Raw genomic sequence first — 19,622 nt, forward strand, 5'->3', positions numbered from 1 at the left:
TGAGTTTATACGGAATCACCACGTCGTAAAATATTTACATTTTCCTGTAAGATTGACTTGGTTAGACTGATCTTTTTTGGTTTGAACCATCTGTTCTCCATGAGTCTAAACACATTTTTTTTTTTAAATATCAGCATCGCTCGGTTAGGCATGCATATGGGCTGGCCTTTTTGTTTGCTTTAGCCACTTGGTCGTACAGTAGACTCTTTCTTTGAGGAAGAAGGGTTTGAACAGTTTTTTTCCCCTCGCCAACATGTTTTTCACGTTTCATGACTTTTATCTGCTGAAACAGACACGGAGAAGTCGCTACTACCAACATGAGTCAAAGTGACAGCTTGTTTGTCGCCCTGCTTCAGGGAAGAGGCCTGTTTTACACTAAGCAAAGCTATCACAGGGAAATTAATATGAATATGAATATGCAAATGAAACCCATAATCTCAAACTTACCTAGACCTGAACAGGAAACACAGCAGCGTCTGACATAAGAAAATGGCTGTAATTATGTAAAATGTCAATGTGAGGGACCATGTGTTGCAACTGTGACTTATAATCATGGCTGCCCTTTGTCAGTTGCTGTCTTCTGCGTATGTTAGACAAATGTATAAGCACTGAGCCATTTATTAATTATATAACTGTCTGTTGCCTAATGTCATGCTGTTCATGTATGTTCTTTTGGTTTCAAATGCAATTAAGTTATGGTGGAAGTCAGTCCACCATTTGACTGTGTTAAGGTGCGTGAACATGCTAAATTCATTTTAGAGATTTGTTTATAGTTTTTCACTTTGTGTTTGGCTTTGTATAAGTTAAAGTAACAGCTGTAAACATATCTTCCACGCTGTCAGCTTATTTGTTCAAATTCAAAAGGGTTATGTATAGTGAAGAGTGGGGTAAGCTGTGCCACTTTTTACTTCAAGTTGTTTCTCTATAGAGAATGTCTGCTGCCAAATGATTTTAGGAGAAAACAATACCAAATGAAAATAAAACATGATTTGCTTGTATTTATTTTATTTTATATATTTAATCAGTATAAAAATACATTAATTAAAATAAAATATAAGAACAAAATGCAAATAAAATGTATTTTATTTGTATACATTTAATAAGCATAGAAAATAAAATAAATTAAAATATAAAACTAAGTAAAAAGGATGTGTGTTGTGTGGTTTTCTGTGTTATTTTTGTATCATTGAGATACTATTATGGTTTTTATTAATATAACACTGATCGAATGCGTTATTCTCTACATTTAATTTCGACTTTTTTTCTCGAAACACAACGACTTTATTCTCGAAATTTAATGAGTTTATTCTCAAGATTGTATTTCGAGTTTTTTTCTCGAAATTTAAAGATTTTTTTTCTCGAAACACAACGACTTTATTCTCGATATTTAATGAGTTTATTCTCAAGATTGTATTTCGACTTTTTTTCTTGAAATTTAGAGTTTAATCTCGAATTATAATGACTTTAATCTCGATATTTAATGACTTTATTCTCAAGATTGTATTTCGACTTTTTTTCTCGAAATTTAACGAGTTTAATCTCGAATTATAATGACTTTAATCTCGAGATGGTTTTATTTTTTTTATTATTGCTTGCCCCTAATCCTCTTCCGTAATTTAGTGTGTTTTTGTGATTTTATTATCTTTTTAATATGTGCAAATGAGAAGAGAAGAGACGTTTTAATTTTTTTTTTTATTATTATTTATTTATTTCTGTTAACATTTATTTTATTTCAAGTAACATAAGTAGTCATAGTTTTAGTTAACTATACCCTGTTAGTTTTAGGCCTGGCCCAGGCAGCATATGATCGTGTATTTGCTAGATTAAGTGGGTGACACATCTTACCCCACTATACTGTGCCACCATAAAATGAAGGAAACCACAGAGAAAACACATTTTTAAGCCTTTATCATTTTCAGTGGTGTGCGCAGCGAAGTATGTCGAGGCGTTTCATGGGGCCAGTGTTGTGAATGTGTGATACGGGTGCATGCATGAGTGTTTGGCGTTCTGGATGGGTAGTTCAGCTCCCGCTGTCTTCTCACTGACCCTGAGGCTACAAGCTCTCACAGATCATAGAGCCCAAGGTCAGGGTTGAGAACTATCAAGCTCAATCCCGCCCAGATTAAAGCCTTGAAGCCTGATTGAGGCTCGCCTGTTGACACAAAAGAGAAGTAAACACAACAACGCGACGGTCAGGAAAAGAAACAATTGAAGGGCGTTTGGAAAATGAGCATCCACCTGTGCTTAGACGCCACTGGCTTCTAAACAGCTAAGTTGATAGTGAAAAAGGTCACACTTGGCACTGCTTTGATGTAAACATAGTTAGTTTGTCTAGTGTGAATATAAAGGAATGTAAACAGACAGGACAAATATGTACATCATTAGGTCCGCATACGCGTGCGAACCCACTAAAAGTAGTGTGTGTGTGTGTGTGTACTACTACATAAGTAAAGTTATAAGTATTTTTTTAATCAAGACAAACTACAACATTAGAAAGGTCAAAGTCTTGAGAAATTACTTTCTTCTTTATTACTGACTGTAAATTGAAATAACTGAAGGTTTCATGCCATTGCTTGAATGTAATTAATGTTCCTATTATTATTCAAACAAGTAGTGAGTTTTTTTTTTTATGGTACTGAGAATCATGAAAGTTCAGTTTTGTCTCTTGAGAGCTCTAGCACTATTATTGTTAACTTGAATTGTTCGCTACTGTACATGTCCTGCTATTAGCCTCTGGCAATATGTCTCCTGTTATAACAATTTAGGGGAAAAAAAAAACAGCGGTAAATATAAATGTGATGGACCGAAATAAGAGTGATGAATATATGTCAGGAAATCAGTGCATATATATTTATCATATTTTTGATTTTCTTTTCACAGGTGATTCTGATTCTCACCAAGCTGTATGACTTTCACCTTGGCAGTGTAACAGAAAGCACTCTATGGAGGTGAGCTAAAAGATACCATTTGTTCCTCTGTCTCCCATCTCTCTCCTCCCATCTTATCTCATCTCCCGTTCTCCATTACATTAGAGTATGGGAGCAGAGTTGTGTGTGAGGGGCGACAGTAATAACTTCAGGAACCATTCCATCTTGAGCACTTGTTATTAGCCCATGATATTTAATTTTGTATTATTTTATTTTATTTTATTACTAGTTTGAATCATTCATATCCTCAGTTGGAAAGTAGCTCAGCTAAGCCTATTTCTTGCTGAAAAAAAGAAAAGAAAAAAAAGACTACAAAAGTCCTCTACAATGTAAATTCAATTCACTTTATCATCCCTTCGTAATCCTTATTGGCTCTGTTAGATTCTCGTTTACTGGTGTTTTTTGATGCTTTGTTCAATTGAGAGTAATAGGAGCAGCCTTATCTTTCACACGGTGAGCTGAACACTTCAATTTGGACAGAGAGAAGCTCCGTATTGAGGTGCTTAAGTCTGACGATTTGTGATGACGTCTGATTTGAGATGACAAGTGCAGTGCTCTTTTCAGCAGGGTTTCAAGGTTAATGGCTTTTCTGAGAATATATGGATGGGTTTTCTTATTCAAGGATGTTTCATTCTTTGTGCGATATAAATCATTGTGTAAGCATATACAATACAACAGATTAAAGGGTAACTCTCGCCAAAATGCAACCTAGGGTATTTTTGTTAATCTACCCGAGGCAAACTTTCGTTTAAAAGCATAATTAGAATGGAGACGCCACTTTTAAGTTTGACCGTATTTTAGTTTTCGGTCAAATTGCCTTTTGAATGGGAGTGCTGGGGCACTTCTATGATAGCATCAAAAATCGCTATTTTTAAAACACTAAGAAGGCTCGACACAACATGAAACTTTGCTCGAAGTATCACAAGGGGCTCTACACATGAACTCGAGCATTGAGAACATTGTTTGTGTACACAGAGTTTACTAAAAAGAAAGATTTTGAGCAACTCACTTTAGCTGTGTCCGCCGGCATTTTGACAGTCAAAAATAGTCGATCTCCGAATGCGAATGAACTGACTCTGAATTTTAGTATTGTTTCTTATATGAGGATCCTTTTTCAAATACAAGGTCAATATTGATTTTCACTACAGACAAAACAACGAATTATCCGTGAATTTATATGGAACTAAGCTTTAGGAGCTTTCCATCTTTACTCTCCTTCCTGTTACGTTGCATTCGGAGATCGACTATTTTTGACTGACAAAATGCCAGCGGACATCTTTGAAACGCCTCACGGGCATGCACAAATCATGACAGAAAACGAAAATTTTCAGGCTGGATCAAGCTAATGCGCATGCGCAGTGGAAGCACACGTCTGACTGTTTCTATAGGAACCGGAGCTTCAAACAGCAGCTGCAGTGATGCGATGACTTTACCAATCAGTGATTGGCTGTTATTTATAAGGCGGGACTTATACCGCCATATTGAGCGTTGCACTTTTCCCCATTCAAAACAATATGAGTGATGTGTCTTGTGTAATTCTAAAACACTGTGTTCGTAGTCATCCGGTTTGAAATGTTGACTACAAACACAGAGGTTTTTCAGAATTTCCGTCGCGGTGTTCTCTACTTATTTGCGATTCTTTGCAGCCTTTAGCCACGCGCTGGATCCTTCGGATAGTAACTCACTCCCACTAAATGTTTAGTCTTTGAATACTTGCACACGGGAACAAACAAGTCAACACACGTATGACTAAAAGTTTGCTAAGAAGGTGCTATTTGACCCTGGTCAAGCGTATCCATAGCAGACTGGTGGGAGTGGCCTTGGATGCCAACATGCCTAGTGCATTATGGGTGTACAAGTTTTCCTATTTGGCAAAAGGGAAGACAGCCTTATTTCTCAGCTTTCTGTAGTCAGGTAGCATCAATAAAAAAATAAAATAAAAAAAAAATCTGCTGTATAAGCATCCAAGTTTCAATGTATTACTTGCCATTTCATTATAATTAATTGTGAAAATTGTATGTACACCAAATTATTTATGTGTTGAATTACAATTTTAAATACAAGGACGCAAAGATATGAATATATATATATATATATACACTCACCTAAAGGATTATTAGGAACACCTGTTCAATTTCTCATTAATGCAATTATCTAATCAACCAATCACATGGCAGTTGCTTCAATGCATTTAGGGGTGTGGTCCTGGTCAAGACAATCTCCTGAACTCCAAACTGAATGTCAGAATGGGAAAGAAAGGTGATTTAAGCAATTTTGAGCGTGGCATGGTTGTTGGTGCCAGACGGGCCGGTCTGAGTATTTCACAATCTGCTCAGTTACTGGGATTTTCACGCACAACCATTTCTAGGGTTTACAAAGAATGGTGTGAAAAGGGAAAAACATCCAGTATGCGGCAGTCCTGTGGGCGAAAATGCCTTGTTGATGCTAGAGGTCAGAGGAGAATGGGCCGACTGATTCAAGCTGATAGAAGAGCAACTTTGACTGAAATAAACACTCGTTACAACCGAGGTATGCAGCAAAGCATTTGTGAATCCACAACACGCACAACCTTGAGGCGGATGGGCTACAACAGCAGAAGACCCCACCGGGTACCACTCATCTCCACTACAAATAGGAAAAAGAGGCTACAATTTGCACGAGCTCACCAAAATTGGACAGTTGAAGACTGGAAAAATGTTGCCTGGTCTGATGAGTCTCGATTTCTATTGAGACATTCAGATGGTAGAGTCAGAATTTGGCGTAAACAGAATGAGAACATGGATCCATCATGCCTTGTTACCACTGTGCAGGCTGGTGGTGGTGGTGTAATGGTGTGGGGGATGTTTTCTTGGCACACTTTTGGCCCCTTAGTGCCAATCGGGCATCGTTTAAATGCCACGGCCTACCTGAGCATTGATTCTGACCATGTCCATCCCTTTATGACCACCATGTACCCATCCTCTGATGGCTACTTCCAGCAGGATAATGCACCATGTCACAAAGCTCGAATCATTTCAAATTGGTTTCTTGAACATGACAATGAGTTCACTGTACTAAAATGGCCCCCACAGTCGCATCTTTGGGATGTGGTGGAACGGGAGCTTCGTGCCCTGGATGTGCATCCCACAAATCTCCATCAACTGCAAGATGCTATCCTATCAATATGGGCCAACATTTCTAAAGAATGCTTTCAGCACCTTGTTGAATCAATGCCACGTAGAATTAAGGCAGTTCTGAAGGCAAAAGGGGGTCAAACACAGTATTAGTATGGTGTTCCTAATAATCCTTTAGGTGAGTGTCCATATATATATATATATATGTGTGTGTGTGTGTGTGTGTGTATATATATATATATATATATATATATATATGTATATACTGTATGTATGTATATGTATTTAATTGTTTTTAGTTTTCTAATGTTGTATAATGTTGTCTTGTTTAAAAGTTTTGAACAAAGAAAGCCCTCAAGTTTAAAGGTTTATAGGATTTGTATTTAGTTTACACATTTCATCATATTTAATATAAAACTTTTCGTAGGAGGGTAAAGAAAACTTCATTGCCCAGAATGCATTGCCTGTGTCAAAGTAAATGCCTCTTCATTCTTCAATTCAGAATTGTGTTCATGATATGCACGTCATTTGAAATAGAAAAATGGACTGAACCTATAAGATGGAGATGAAGAGAAAGAAAAATTAAAAAAAAAAAAAACACCATCGTATTACCAATCAGCACTAACCCAAATGCAAACACAAACCCAGCTGTCACGAGGAAGACTGAATTCTCACACTAGCCGGCTAAACCCTGCGGCTCAGTGCAGATAATACATCACAGTGACTGCTACCACAGCAATGAAAGTATGTATTGACAAAATGATGGCTCGCTAATACTCAGTTTTCCACAAATCAGGCCTCCGGGGAGTTCTGTGCCCATTTACACAGGCTAGCAGCAAATCTAAGCACAACCCTGGCGCCGATTGCCATTTTCTTCCTGTGCCTGCGTTTAGCTTTGGTCACCACCAGTGGCGTTTCATGATATAATACACTTCAGGGCCCACACACCTTCATTGTTAATTGAGATCAAAGTTCAATTAAGATGGAGGTGGATTTTGAAGGAGCAATTGGTGAAGTTTAGTTCCGCTAGAAGAAAACTAGACAGCTGTTGACTTTTTGAGAAAGGTCAGGCCACGAGCATCGCTCTGAGAAACGGCGTGTCAGTTTTAATGAACAGCGTGACCTTAAACAATGGAGCTGGATCAGTCATTTTTTCCCAGATAATATTCAAAGTGAGTGAACCCCTCTGTATGTGGATGTGAAGGAAATATCGACGCCAGGAAAAGAACTGACACTTGTTTTGCTCAAAGCGCTGTACCTCTTTCTTATGCAAGCATCCTGCGTTCTCAGAGGAAGAGGAAACACCTAATATCTTATTTATAATTCATCAGCAACAAATAGAGCTCTTAAGGTCTGAGACATACTTGCGCTTTGTTAGGGTAGAAGTTTATTCATAGGAGGAGATGAAAAGTGTTCAGAACTGAAATAGCTGTGATCACAAATATACACGCATATAACGTCGTATAGTTTCCGCATCAAATGGACATGTTTCTGGACCATCTTCCCCCATTCCTTCCTTCCATCTGACGTCGCTGCCCGAGAGGGGTCATGCAAGGGTGACCGCTGACAGACTTTCAAATTGCATCATTTTGGCAGCGGCAGGTCCTATATAGAGTTGATATTTCACAGGTCAGCGAGTACAACACCAGTCAGACCTTTCAGAGCAGGACTTACCTGATGTCCCTGACCTTTTAAAGAAGTCAGAACTTACCTCTCAGCCAGAGGAAAAACAAGAACTTTAGCAATCTTCCTTTTCCCCATGGATTCTCTTTGTGCCATCTCTTATTAGGGTTAAATCTAGCGTTTATTTTTTATTTTTTTAACAATCTTAGTGGCTTTATGGAATTGACATTAGTTCGACTTTCAAACAACGTACTCTGGTCAGACATGACTTTTCCAACAATTTAGAATTTATTTGTATAGTACATCTAAAGTAAATGAAAATAAAAGTAAATACTTAAGTATACTAAACTGCCTACAAGTAGTAATGTTTTCTTAGACACTGCAGTTGTGGAATTATTATTATATTACGTTACGTTACGTTACGTTACGTTACATTACATTACATTATAGTATGGTTTATACTTACTTGGTTACTTATTTATTTAGCAATATGCTTACACAAATTTAAAAATATTGGAATAAAGGATGAAGATCATCCTTCAATTTTCTTAGGCCAGACATCAGTTTTGGCATCTACAGTATCTGTCTATTTATCTATCTATCTACATGTATCTGCCTGTCCGTCCGTCCGTCCGTCCGTCCGTCCGTCCGTCCGTCCGTCCGTCCTTCCTTCCTTCCTTCCTTCCTTCCTTCCTTCCTTCCTTCCTTCCTTCCTTCCTTCCTTCCTTCCTTCCTTCCTTCCTTCCTTCCTTCCTTCCTTCCTTCCTTCCTTCCTTCCTTCCTTCCTTCCTTCCTTCCTTCCTTCCTTCCTTCCTTCCTTCCTTCCTTCCTTCCTTCCTTCCATCCATCCATCCTCCTCTTCCTTCCTTCCTTCCTTCCATCCTCTTCCTTCCTTCCATCCTCTTCCTTCCTTCCATCCCCTTCCTTCCTTCCTTCCTTCCTTCCTTCCTTCCTTCCTTCCTTCCTTCCTTCCTTCCTTCCTTCCTTCCTTCCTTCCTTCCTTCCTTCCTTCCTTCCTTCCTTCCTTCCTTCCTTCCTTCCTTCCATCCTCCTCTTCCTTCCTTCCTTCCATCCTCTTCCTTCCTCTTCCATCCTCTTCCTTCCTTCCTTCCTTCCTTCCTTCCTTCCTTCCTTCCTTCCTTCCTTCCATCCTCCTCCCCTTCCTTCCATCCCCTTCCTTCCTTCCTTCCTTCCTTCCTTCCTTCCTTCCTTCCTTCCTTCCTTCCTTCCTTCCTTCCTTCCTTCCTTCCTTCCTTCCTTCCTTCCATCCTCCTCCCCTTCCTTCCATCCTCCTCCTCCCTTCCTTCCTTCCTTCCTTCCTTCCTTCCTTCCTTCCTTCCTTCCTTCCTTCCTTCCTTCCTTCCTTCCTTCCTTCCTTCCTTCCTTCCTTCCTTCCTTCCTTCCTTCCTTCCTTCCTTCCTTCCTTCCTTCCTTCTATATTACTCTGCTGTACTTCAACATTGCTCATGAACCTCTTCAGTTTTATGATTCTACTTTTACTATATATAAGATTTATGAAAATTCTGCGCTCCTGCTTCGCCCCCTCCCCGTGCTTTCCGGCGATCATAAATCACTAACGATTATTATTCAGAAGGTCATTTACCACACTCTGTTTTTTTCATTGATATTCTTACCTTTTTTAATTACACTCTGGTGGGACTTCCCCTTATATCCTGGAGCCAACTCTAATTTAGTGTCTGTCATAATAATAAATTGAGAATATCATCACCGCCATCAGCATGTGCTCACTAGACTGGATTTGCGAGCAGTTTCTAGTTTCAGAAGCAGCCTCAGAGGCACTTGTTATGTTTGCTGTAATCAAATTAAAATCCCATCAACACACCAGATGTGTCAGAAATGGGAGTCAGACCGTTCCCTGTCCTGCGTTAGTGGCCCCAGGGGTCTTTCATTCTAAAGAAAATAGTCTAAATAGAGGAATTGAGTCATACTTGACAGGTAATATCCGCCAACATAAAGATGGAAGGTTTAAAGGTCTGATTTTCCTTTTGTCACGGCCCCAGTTATTTATTATAATGACACATGTCATATTTTGCTTGCCTCCAGAGCTTATCTGTTGAATTGAGAGTGTTCTGTTGATGAAAAATCTGGTTTCATCGCTGTTGTTTGTTTCCTTTTTTGTGCTGTTAATGCAAGTCTGTCATAAAAAATAAAAAAATAAAAAACTCTACAGAGCATGTTGTTCAGACAAATTCACACCAGAAACAAATGAATCAATATACAGTTGCCGTGGTTTGAAACCCTTGAGCTGCATGTGCTGTTGCATGAAATTCATGAATACAAAACTAATTATGCTTCTTTTAATTTAGTATCAACTTTGCTGACATTATTGTATATATCACTTTATCTACATTCAAAGGAAATGCAAGTGCTTGCAAGGCTGAAAAAAAAGCAGCATCATGATTAGACTTTGTTTTGTGTTTCTGCGTTCATTTAATGCCACTTTTCTGTTGTCATGGCACTCAGTTGACTGTGTCTTGTTTTCAGTTGACTGCAAATATTAAGAATCTATCACTGCGCTGTGAAATACTCTGGAATTAGAACAAACCACTAAATCATGTTGGATTGCTATTAATACATTTTCAAAACTGCAAACGGTGCATGCTCATCCTTGTTTTTGGACGTCACATGCTTGTGGGTGGTTGCTATGGAGTTGCCATGGGTTTTGTAAGGTATTCTTAGTATAGTTATTTATTCATAGTTATTTACTATGTTGTTATGCTATTATAAGGGTGGTTTATTGGAGGTTATTAGATGGTTACTTACTAGCCCAAATCAAAAGAGCCCCAATCAGTCTTGTCTGGGTTTTTTTTTTTTTGCTTTGTTTTTGTGTTCTGTTTTGTATCTGGTCTGTTCGTTTCTGTTTTTGTTTTTTTGTGTGTGTGTTTTGTTCTGTTTTTTTGTGTGCTTTGTTTTGTTTTGTGTCTGTTCTGTTTGTTTTGTTCTGTTTTTTGTGTGTGTTTTGTTCTGTGTTTTGTGTTTTGTGTTTAGTGTGTTTTTTTTCTCCTGTTTGTTTTGTGTTTTGTTTTGTTTTGTTTTGTGTTTTGCTTTGACACCTCATAAGTTTGATCACTTAGGCCCCGTCCACACGACTGTGTTTTCGTTTAAAAACGGAGACCTTTTGCTACGTTTGCACCTCCCGTCCACACTAAAACTGCAAAAACGGAGACCCAAAACGGAGAAGTTTAGAAACGCTGCCGACCCGTTTTTCGTTTTGAATCTACGGAGGGCGTTTTAGTCTGGACGGGTCAAAACGGAGGACTTTAGAAACGATGACGTAGTAGAGGCTCACGCTCGGCTCTATGATTGGGTGTCATCAGTCATGGCGTATATCTTTGCTAGCAGCTGTTGTGCAAGTAAATTCTGCATTTTACAATGCTATAACTGCCTACATGTGCCGGAGGCAAGCTATTATTCGAGCGATCTGTGACAATTCCCGTGTGCAGCGACGGTATCGACCGTACATGGAGCGTCGGTTTTGGGTTAACCCGGGAAGAACCAGCGCATGGTGGGATCATTTTATCAATGAAGTTGTGTTTACACCGGCACGCGCATGCCCAGTGTTGGTGAATGGTCACGTGATCCGCGTTTTCAGTCGTTTTAATGTGGACGGAGATCAATTCTAATACGCAGTTAAAACGCTGGTGTGGACGGAGATCGTGTTCGTTTTAATTCTCCGTTTCTAAACTAAAACGCAGTAGTGTGGACGGGGCCTTAGTAATAGTATATCACTCCACAACAAGTTTTATGATTTGGGTTATCATTCATGTCCAAAATGTTGCACGATTATTTTGAAGTTTGTTCGGATGCCGAGTCCTAGAATGAACTTCCACTTAATGTAAACCCTTTACTCCTTTAATAGTGCCTGCACTTAAACTCATTAACAAAACCAATTTTACTTCAATTACTCTTAAACTATCAATAAGTAAAATAATTAACACCTAATGCATAAAGGTAATGGAACATTTTAAAACAAATTGCACAACCAAAACAAACTTAAGTGATAATGATAGTGGGATGGATTGCAAATCTTGACAATGAAAAGGAAACTTTCCAAAAAAGTTCGGAGCAATATTTCTCTCCACAGTTATAAGTTCAGGCTGATTGGATCTAAAGCTTATAATTGGAGGGGGAAAAAGAAGCAGATAACCGGAGGGAAAACACTGAAATAAGAATGAAGGGATGAAAATGAAAACTTTCGGTTGCAATTGGAAGGTGGTTCTTTTACAGAGCTTTGCCTTTTCGAACACCAACCAGACTCCTTTGAAACACACTGGCAATTTTAATGAGGATGTGAGAGTCTGTGTGAACATACTATCAAAAACACCTCCTAAAACACGAAAGAAATGCTGAGAGAGCGGAAGGAGAGAGAAAATGAAAATCATAATATCAGAGTCTACTCTTCTATACCTCCCAAAAAAAACTAAAAAAACTAAACTAAAATGAAATACATTTGAAATACACTTAATATAAATACCCTGCTATACTTTCGGTATTCTAGATTGATATACTTAAAGTCTATTTATAAAGATTACAGTACTTTACTGTATTTGGAGCACACAATAATGATGCCAATCTGCACTTTCAAGTTTACTTGGAATGCAATTGCAATGTGTTTTAAAATCACTAAAAGTATGATCTCAATTTGTGAATACTGCCTTTCAAAACTTAAATACAAGAGTATATTTAAAGTGTACTTAAGTATACTTAAATAGTTCTACTTTTGCACAAACAAGTATATTTAATAGATATTTAGTTGAACTTCAGCACTGCTTTTGGAGTTAGTTGTTCCAAAATAACAGACTTAAAGTATACCAATTTATAGTGTGCCACAAATACATTTAGTTATACTAAAGTGCATTTGAATAAATTGTGCTTAAGTATTTATTTATTTATTTATTTATTTTTACTTGGGTGAGCATGAGCAGGAGCCAAAAAGAAACTTTTGAGGAGCCAAAAAGAAACAATTGCACATTTGCTGAATGATTCAGGTGTCACAAAAAAAAAAAAGAAAAAAAAAAGTTTTCTCTTTCTGTCTCACTATAGCAATCGTCCGCTAGCAGAGATCCTCATCTACAGTAATGAACACTCATTTTTCATTAGCAGGGCTTGGCATGTTGCATCTGTTCTTGTTGTTAAATCGTTCCTGTGAACACTGCATGTATGTGTTGGGGTATAATAGGATCACAGGATGTGGGGGGAAAGGCTGGAGAGGATTTGGAAGGAACCATAACTGCTCACTTAAGTTGTTCAAGGACAGAGAATTATAAAAAAGCAAGCATGTAGAACATTTAGATAACCTTTTCTCTAAGTAGTAGTAATTTCATATGTAAACTACAATTAAAAAGTTTGTGGTCGATAAGATTCATTTGAATGTTTTTTGAAAGAATTCTCTTATGCTCACCAAGACATTTATTTGATCAAATTAATAAAGTAAAAACTAAATCACATCTTAACACAATTATTGGTGGTTATGCTCTAATTAATATTCATTTTTCATTCACAAGATGTATTCCATCTGGGCAATTTTGAGGTTAAATAATGTATTTTTTTTTTTTCATTGGGTAATATAAACAACAATATGTTTTTATTTTATCTTGGCATTTAAAAATTTGTGGACGCAGTTATTCATTTGTTATTCATTATGTGTACAGTAAAAATTTTGGCACATGAAAAGTTAAATTTGCACATTCAGACATTCAATTAGCAGTGTAGAACAGTTGTTGCTTTTATTTGTAATATTTTCCCTAGTGAAAAAAAAAAAAAAAACTAAAACAAAATGTATTTAATTTTTTTTTTATTTCATATTAAGTATACTGTACTACAAATCTATTAACATATTTACTGACATATCGCTTGAGACTTACTGATATAAATATTATAATTAAACTTTATTTGGAGTACTTTTTTATTGTACAATGCAAATTTCTTAATATTAAGCCTAAAATGTGTTTTAATATCATTATTAGTAAGGATAGTATGATCACTGTATAATATCAATCTTAAAATGCAAGATATTTCAAGTGTTCCTATAGTATACTTGCAATATTTCCACTTTAGCACAATCAAATATACTTAAGTATATCTTTAGTTGGACCTCACCATTATTTATGGATAACTTAAGTACATTAAGTACAAAATTAGTTGTTCCAATTTAGCAGACTTTAAGAATATTAATTAGTATACTGAAAGTACAATTGCAGGGTATTTATATACGTACATAGATATGTAAATGTATTTGTAGTATACTTAGCATAAAATAAATGTATTTCAAATACATTTTAGAATATTTATTTTTCACTAGGGTAATGCAAAAAATATTGTAATTCACGTAATTTAATAATTCCACAAATTAGTTGCACATTTCAAACGTGTTCATTATTTATCACAACCTAAAGGCCAAATAGGTGGAATGATTTGATCTGAATTCAAAGTTAACTGCTGTCATGAATTAAAAATAAAGGCCTATATATGATTCATTGAATTATATAGTGTAAATCAGATGTATGTATTTGACTGGGATGCTGTTTGATCAGTCTTTATTCAATTATTTAACTAAATTCTCAAAATGCATTATAGCGATTTTACAGCATGGTTGGACAAGATTTCGTGCTATAGCAGCTGTTTAATTTATTTCTTTTAATAATGCATTGGATGAGCATCATGTAAAGCTAAACGCATCTCTTAATATTTAACAGTGAATGCTCACAGTTCCTAAAAGGGGCATCTTCCCTCGTCTTCTACATACTGTATAATTTCTATACATTTTGTGTACAATCATCCGGTCATCTCAAACTCACATGTTGGCCCTGTATGAAAGTCTCCTCTTGTTACTTTCCATCCTTATGCTCCCTTTTCTAGATATAAAGTCAGAAACATGCATTTACACTCTCGCAGACCTGAATTCTCATGACATGGAGATGTCACCTTATATCAGTCTTCCTGTCCTGAGAGGATACGTCCATGTCTGTGCATCCGTGATGGACAAATCCCTCTCCTTCTCCACATTCAGATCCACTCATACTGTATGTAAGCTGTGCTTAACAGTTACCCAGAAAACAGATGCCTTGAAACCAGAAATGGATTACACAGGGAGCTCATTGTCTCTCTCTCTTCACAGCTCCATGTTTTTGGATGTTGACATGCCGGGAATGATCCTGAGTTGACCACGGTCTGATCCCCATTTAGTTCCCCAGCTAGCATCTGCGTGTGTGCGCAACCGATGTTTGTCCTTCTGGCTGCGACCTGAGAATGTCTCAGTTCTCATGCAAGAGTAATAGTGCCTTGTGGAAATGTCAAACTTTTGTACTTCTTTTATTTTAAAGATTAATTTCTGAACATAAAAGCTTTCTTGAAGATCACTGCGAGAAAAGAATGGTCTAGAGAGGATTTTCTGCATGCTTGACAAGATGTGCGGTTGAGAAAGATGTCACCATCCTAAGGAGTTTAGTTGTAGTTCTGTTTTATAGATAGAACAATAGATAGAACAATAGATAGATAGATAGATAGATAGATAGATAGATAGATAGATAGATAGATAGATAGACAGACAGACAAATAGATAGAAAGACAGACATATACCTGTAGACAGACAGATAGATAGATAGATAGATAGATAGATAGATAGATAGATAGATAGATAGATAGATAGATAGATAGATAGATAGATAGATAGATAGACATACAGACATATACATGTAGACAGACAGATAGATAGATAGATAGATAGATAGACATACAGACATATAGATAGACAGACAGACAGACATATAGATAGACAGACAGACAGACAGACAGACAGACAGACAGACATATAGACAGACAAATAGATAGAAAGACAGACATATACCTGTAGACAGACAGATAGATAGATAGATAGATAGATAGATAGATAGATAGATAGATAGATAGATAGATAGATAGATAGATAGACATACAGACATATACATGTAGACAGACAGATAGATAGATAGATAGATAGATAGATAGATAGATAGATAGACATACAGACATACAGACATATAGATAGACAGACAGACAGACAGACAGACAGACATATAGACAGACAAATAGATAGAAAGACAGACATATACCTGTAGACAGACAGATAGATAGATAGATAGATAGATAGATAGATAGATAGATAGATAGATAGATAGATAGATAGATAGATAGATAGATAGATAGATAGATAGATAGATAGATAGATAGACATACAGACATATACCTGTAGATAGATAGATAGATAGATAGATAGATAGATAGATAGATAGATAGATAGATAGATAGATAGATAGATAGATAGATAGATAGATAGATAGATAGACATACAGACATATACCTGTAGATAGATAGATAGATAGATAGATAGATAGATAGATAGATAGATAGATAGATAGATAGATAGATAGATAGATAGATAGATAGATAGATATAACTTTTATGCATTTATGAAGTTTATAATTTTGTGATTAATTGCTTGCAAACAATACATTGTTTTGCACATTGCACCTTTTTTTTTAATCTCTATTACTGAACAAACAAATTAGGTGAACCTATGTCATCAATTTCACTTTAAAACGATATTGAACTATTAAATAAGAGACAATTGATTTTTATAAGCTGGCCTACCTAAAAATCAAATCAATGCAGAATAATAACACTGATACTGATTGATACTTAAGTGTATTGATTCAAAATCATGGCAATAGAATAGCTTGGCTATACTGTATTGATTTTGTTTCTCCTCAAGTCTCAGCCTCAGGCAGTCTGCCTACAGTCCCATCCCAGGCCATAAGATGCATATTAAATAGACCTGGAAAACTGTAATCTGTTTGGATGGTATAATGCAACTTCTGTAGTACATTGGTTCTCTGGTCAGTCCATCAGGAAAGTCATGTGACCAGGTACCTGGTTGAGGGACAAATCAAATCACTGGATTTGCCAAAGTTTGTCAGGATAGTGGCAATAAATCTGTGATAAAAGATTGGTTTGAGCACTTAGTAGTAAGTAAACTTTATATTCACAAGCAAAACAGTATATTCTGCTTTGTTTAGTCTTTAAAGTAATGAGCAGAAATGCACAATTATTTTAACTAAATGTTTGGTAAAACTAGAATAATGGTTCATCATTAATACTAACTATGCAGGAATTAATGCAGGTCAAATGAGTAGTACTACATTCTACATACTACACTTCAGCTACTACTATTAACTATTATAGAAACAAGATTGTCTAATCAGTAAGTAATAAAATAAATAAAATGCATCATTAAGAGTTACCTAGTCACTCTTCAAGAACTACTAGTGATCTGGACCATTATTTCACTTTAAAATAATGGTCCAGATCACTAGTAGTTCTTGAAGTAATTCTTAGTAATTCATTAGTAATTCTTGAAGAGTGACTATGTCACACTTAAATTATTAGTGATGCATTTTATGACCATGTTCGGAGTAAAAAAGACAATTGATTGCCTAATGAAGAATTTCAGTCAAATTTGCTACTGATTAGTTAACACTTAAATGCATGAATGTCTCGCCAATCATTATTACATATTTGGGTCTTTATTGACCCGGATCTACATCTAACACGGATGGATCTCTAACTGTCGTGATAAATTATAACTCTCCTGATATTAGGTAACCTAACACCTAATTCGGTAACCCATATTTTGTAACCTTTTGGTGCTTGAGTGCAAAAATTTTATACCATCATCACTGTCCTCGTCAGAGCTCATTTCCCAGTACATACAGCATCTGGCTTATATTCACGATCTCAAACATTCTCAAAACTGTCATTTTCAACATCTTCAAAATCAATATTTTGATCACAGACAGCTTCTTCACCTGATCCACCATCAAGTGACAGTGACACTTATATTTGATTGCATTCAGTATTGCTTTGCAGTAAATCGCTGAGCCATTTCAAGTTTTGCTGATGATTCTTCCTATTCTTTTGTTTTCTGCCTGCGGTAACTATGAGTGAAACATCACTTCATCATTGTGTATCAGACATTGCCACCCTGTGAAATAAAGGTGAATTGCACTCATTCAGTCATCAAAGATTCAATTATTGTTGTGCAAAAAAATAAAATAAAATAAATACTAACACTGTTACACACCTCGGGTTGTTGGCGACCTTATACAATTTCTTTTATAATTTTATACATTTTTTTTCTGGTTATATGTGACCCTAGACCCCAAAACCAGTCACATGGGTCAAATTATTGAAATTGAGATTTACACATTATCTGACAGCTGAATAAATAATCTTTCTATTGAAAATCTGGAATCTGAGGGAGCAAAAAAATCTAAACATTGAGAAAATCTCCTTTAAAGTTGTTCGTTTATGTTCATGATTGTGTTGCATTCACTCACAAAAATAAATGTTTTATATATTTACAGTAGGAAATTTTCAAAATATCTTCATGGACCATGATCTTTACTTAATATCCTAATGATTTTTGGCATAAAAGAAAAATCGATAATTTTGACCCGTACAATGTATTGTTGGCTATTGCCACAAATATACCCGTGCGACTCATGACTGGTTTTGTGATCCAGGGTCACATATTGTTTATAATGAATTGATTGAGTAATGCTAAGAAGGTTGATGTCTAACTTTAAAAAATGAATGAGGAGGATGGTAGTGAACGACGTCCCGGGTCACTAAAGACCCGAGGTATGCGTTGAAGGTTTAATCTTGTTTCTATATTATAATAGCAGTAACTAAAATGTTAATGTACTGTAGTACTACTCATTTGTCCTGCATTACTTCCTGCAAAGTTTTCTATTAAAGGTGGCACATTGTGCCCCTTTTCACAAGATGTAATATAAATCTATGGTGTCCCCAGAATGTGTCTGTGAATTTTCAGCTCAAAATACCCCCCAGATAATTTATTATATTGCCAAAGTTGCCCCTTTCTGAGTGTGAGCGAAAAAACGCTCCGTGGGTGGAAACATTCAGATCAAGAGATGGTGATATTATAATAAGATCCCTTTCCTATCTGAGAAGGGGAGCGGAATCTGATCTGATCTGTTTTTTTTTTTTTTTTTACATGCTTCAAGAGAAAGGCGTACCAAAACAAAAGTTACTGGGTTTGTAGATGCACTGGGGACCCGATTATAGCACTTAAACACGGAAACACTCAGATTTTTATGATATGTCAATTTTAATGATCAACCATTATTCTAAAGTGTTACCCAACATTCTATTATTGTCAGTGTGCATGTTTTTTATCCATTTCGGATAACCTAAATTGCATATAAAAATACAAACTGTGTTACATCGTATTACATGTTGGTCAGGTCTGTCCTTTCTTGTTTAAGTCGGTTCTTAGTAGGAATAAATTGCAATGTGTACCTGACCATATCTCCTTATCCCATAAGTCAAAGCTCTGGCTGCGAGAAACCAACAAGTCTGGCGTTTTGACCTGTAAGTCAAGAAACTGCTCCAGACCTTTAAACTGAACAGAGAGCGGTGTTGAATTTGGATTTGGTTAAAAAAAAAGACAGAATGTACCTCACGTGACCTTTTGCCCTTAGCGTGCATTTTATTATGTACAAATTATACTTAATTGATCTTTTACAGACACAAAGTTAAGGGTCACGACCCATGGTAAAAATTGCAGTAGGTTTTACAAGTAAATACTATTTCTACCAGAAAGACTCGGGAGATAAAATGATATAACAAGAGTAAATTTATTAATAGCTCAGCAAGCATAGTCTTTGGCGTAGGCCCCGTCCTTAGCAAGCAATGCGAGGGTAACGGAATCTGCAAATCCCGCCTGAAGATGAAGGCAGGGGCGCAGCCGACCCCCTGGAGGTAAAGGAAGGGACCATCCTGGTGGTGGTGGGGAGGATGGAGGGAAGGACCATCTTGGAGGTGGTTGGGGAGGATGGAGGTAATTGGCGCCGTCAGTATCTGCGAACTCAGACGGATG

The 19,622-nt window shown here is 36.6% G+C and overlaps 1 protein-coding gene across 1 annotated transcript in view; it reads left to right on the forward strand.

Moving 5' to 3' along the window:
* sorcs3a (sortilin related VPS10 domain containing receptor 3a) overlaps window positions 1-19,622 on the forward strand; it is a gene marked incomplete at its 5' end in the record, with an annotated part of 249,011 nt that overhangs the window by 90,326 nt on the left and 139,063 nt on the right. The window contains one exon of the mRNA XM_084402221.1: window positions 2,881-2,948. Coding sequence (XP_084258347.1) covers window positions 2,881-2,948 — 68 coding nt within the window. The remainder of the gene's footprint in view (window positions 1-2,880; window positions 2,949-19,622) is intronic.

The sequence above is a fragment of the Rutilus rutilus genome (genome assembly GCF_951802725.1).
Source record: "Rutilus rutilus genome assembly, chromosome: 2".
NCBI lineage: Eukaryota > Metazoa > Chordata > Actinopteri > Cypriniformes > Leuciscidae > Rutilus > Rutilus rutilus.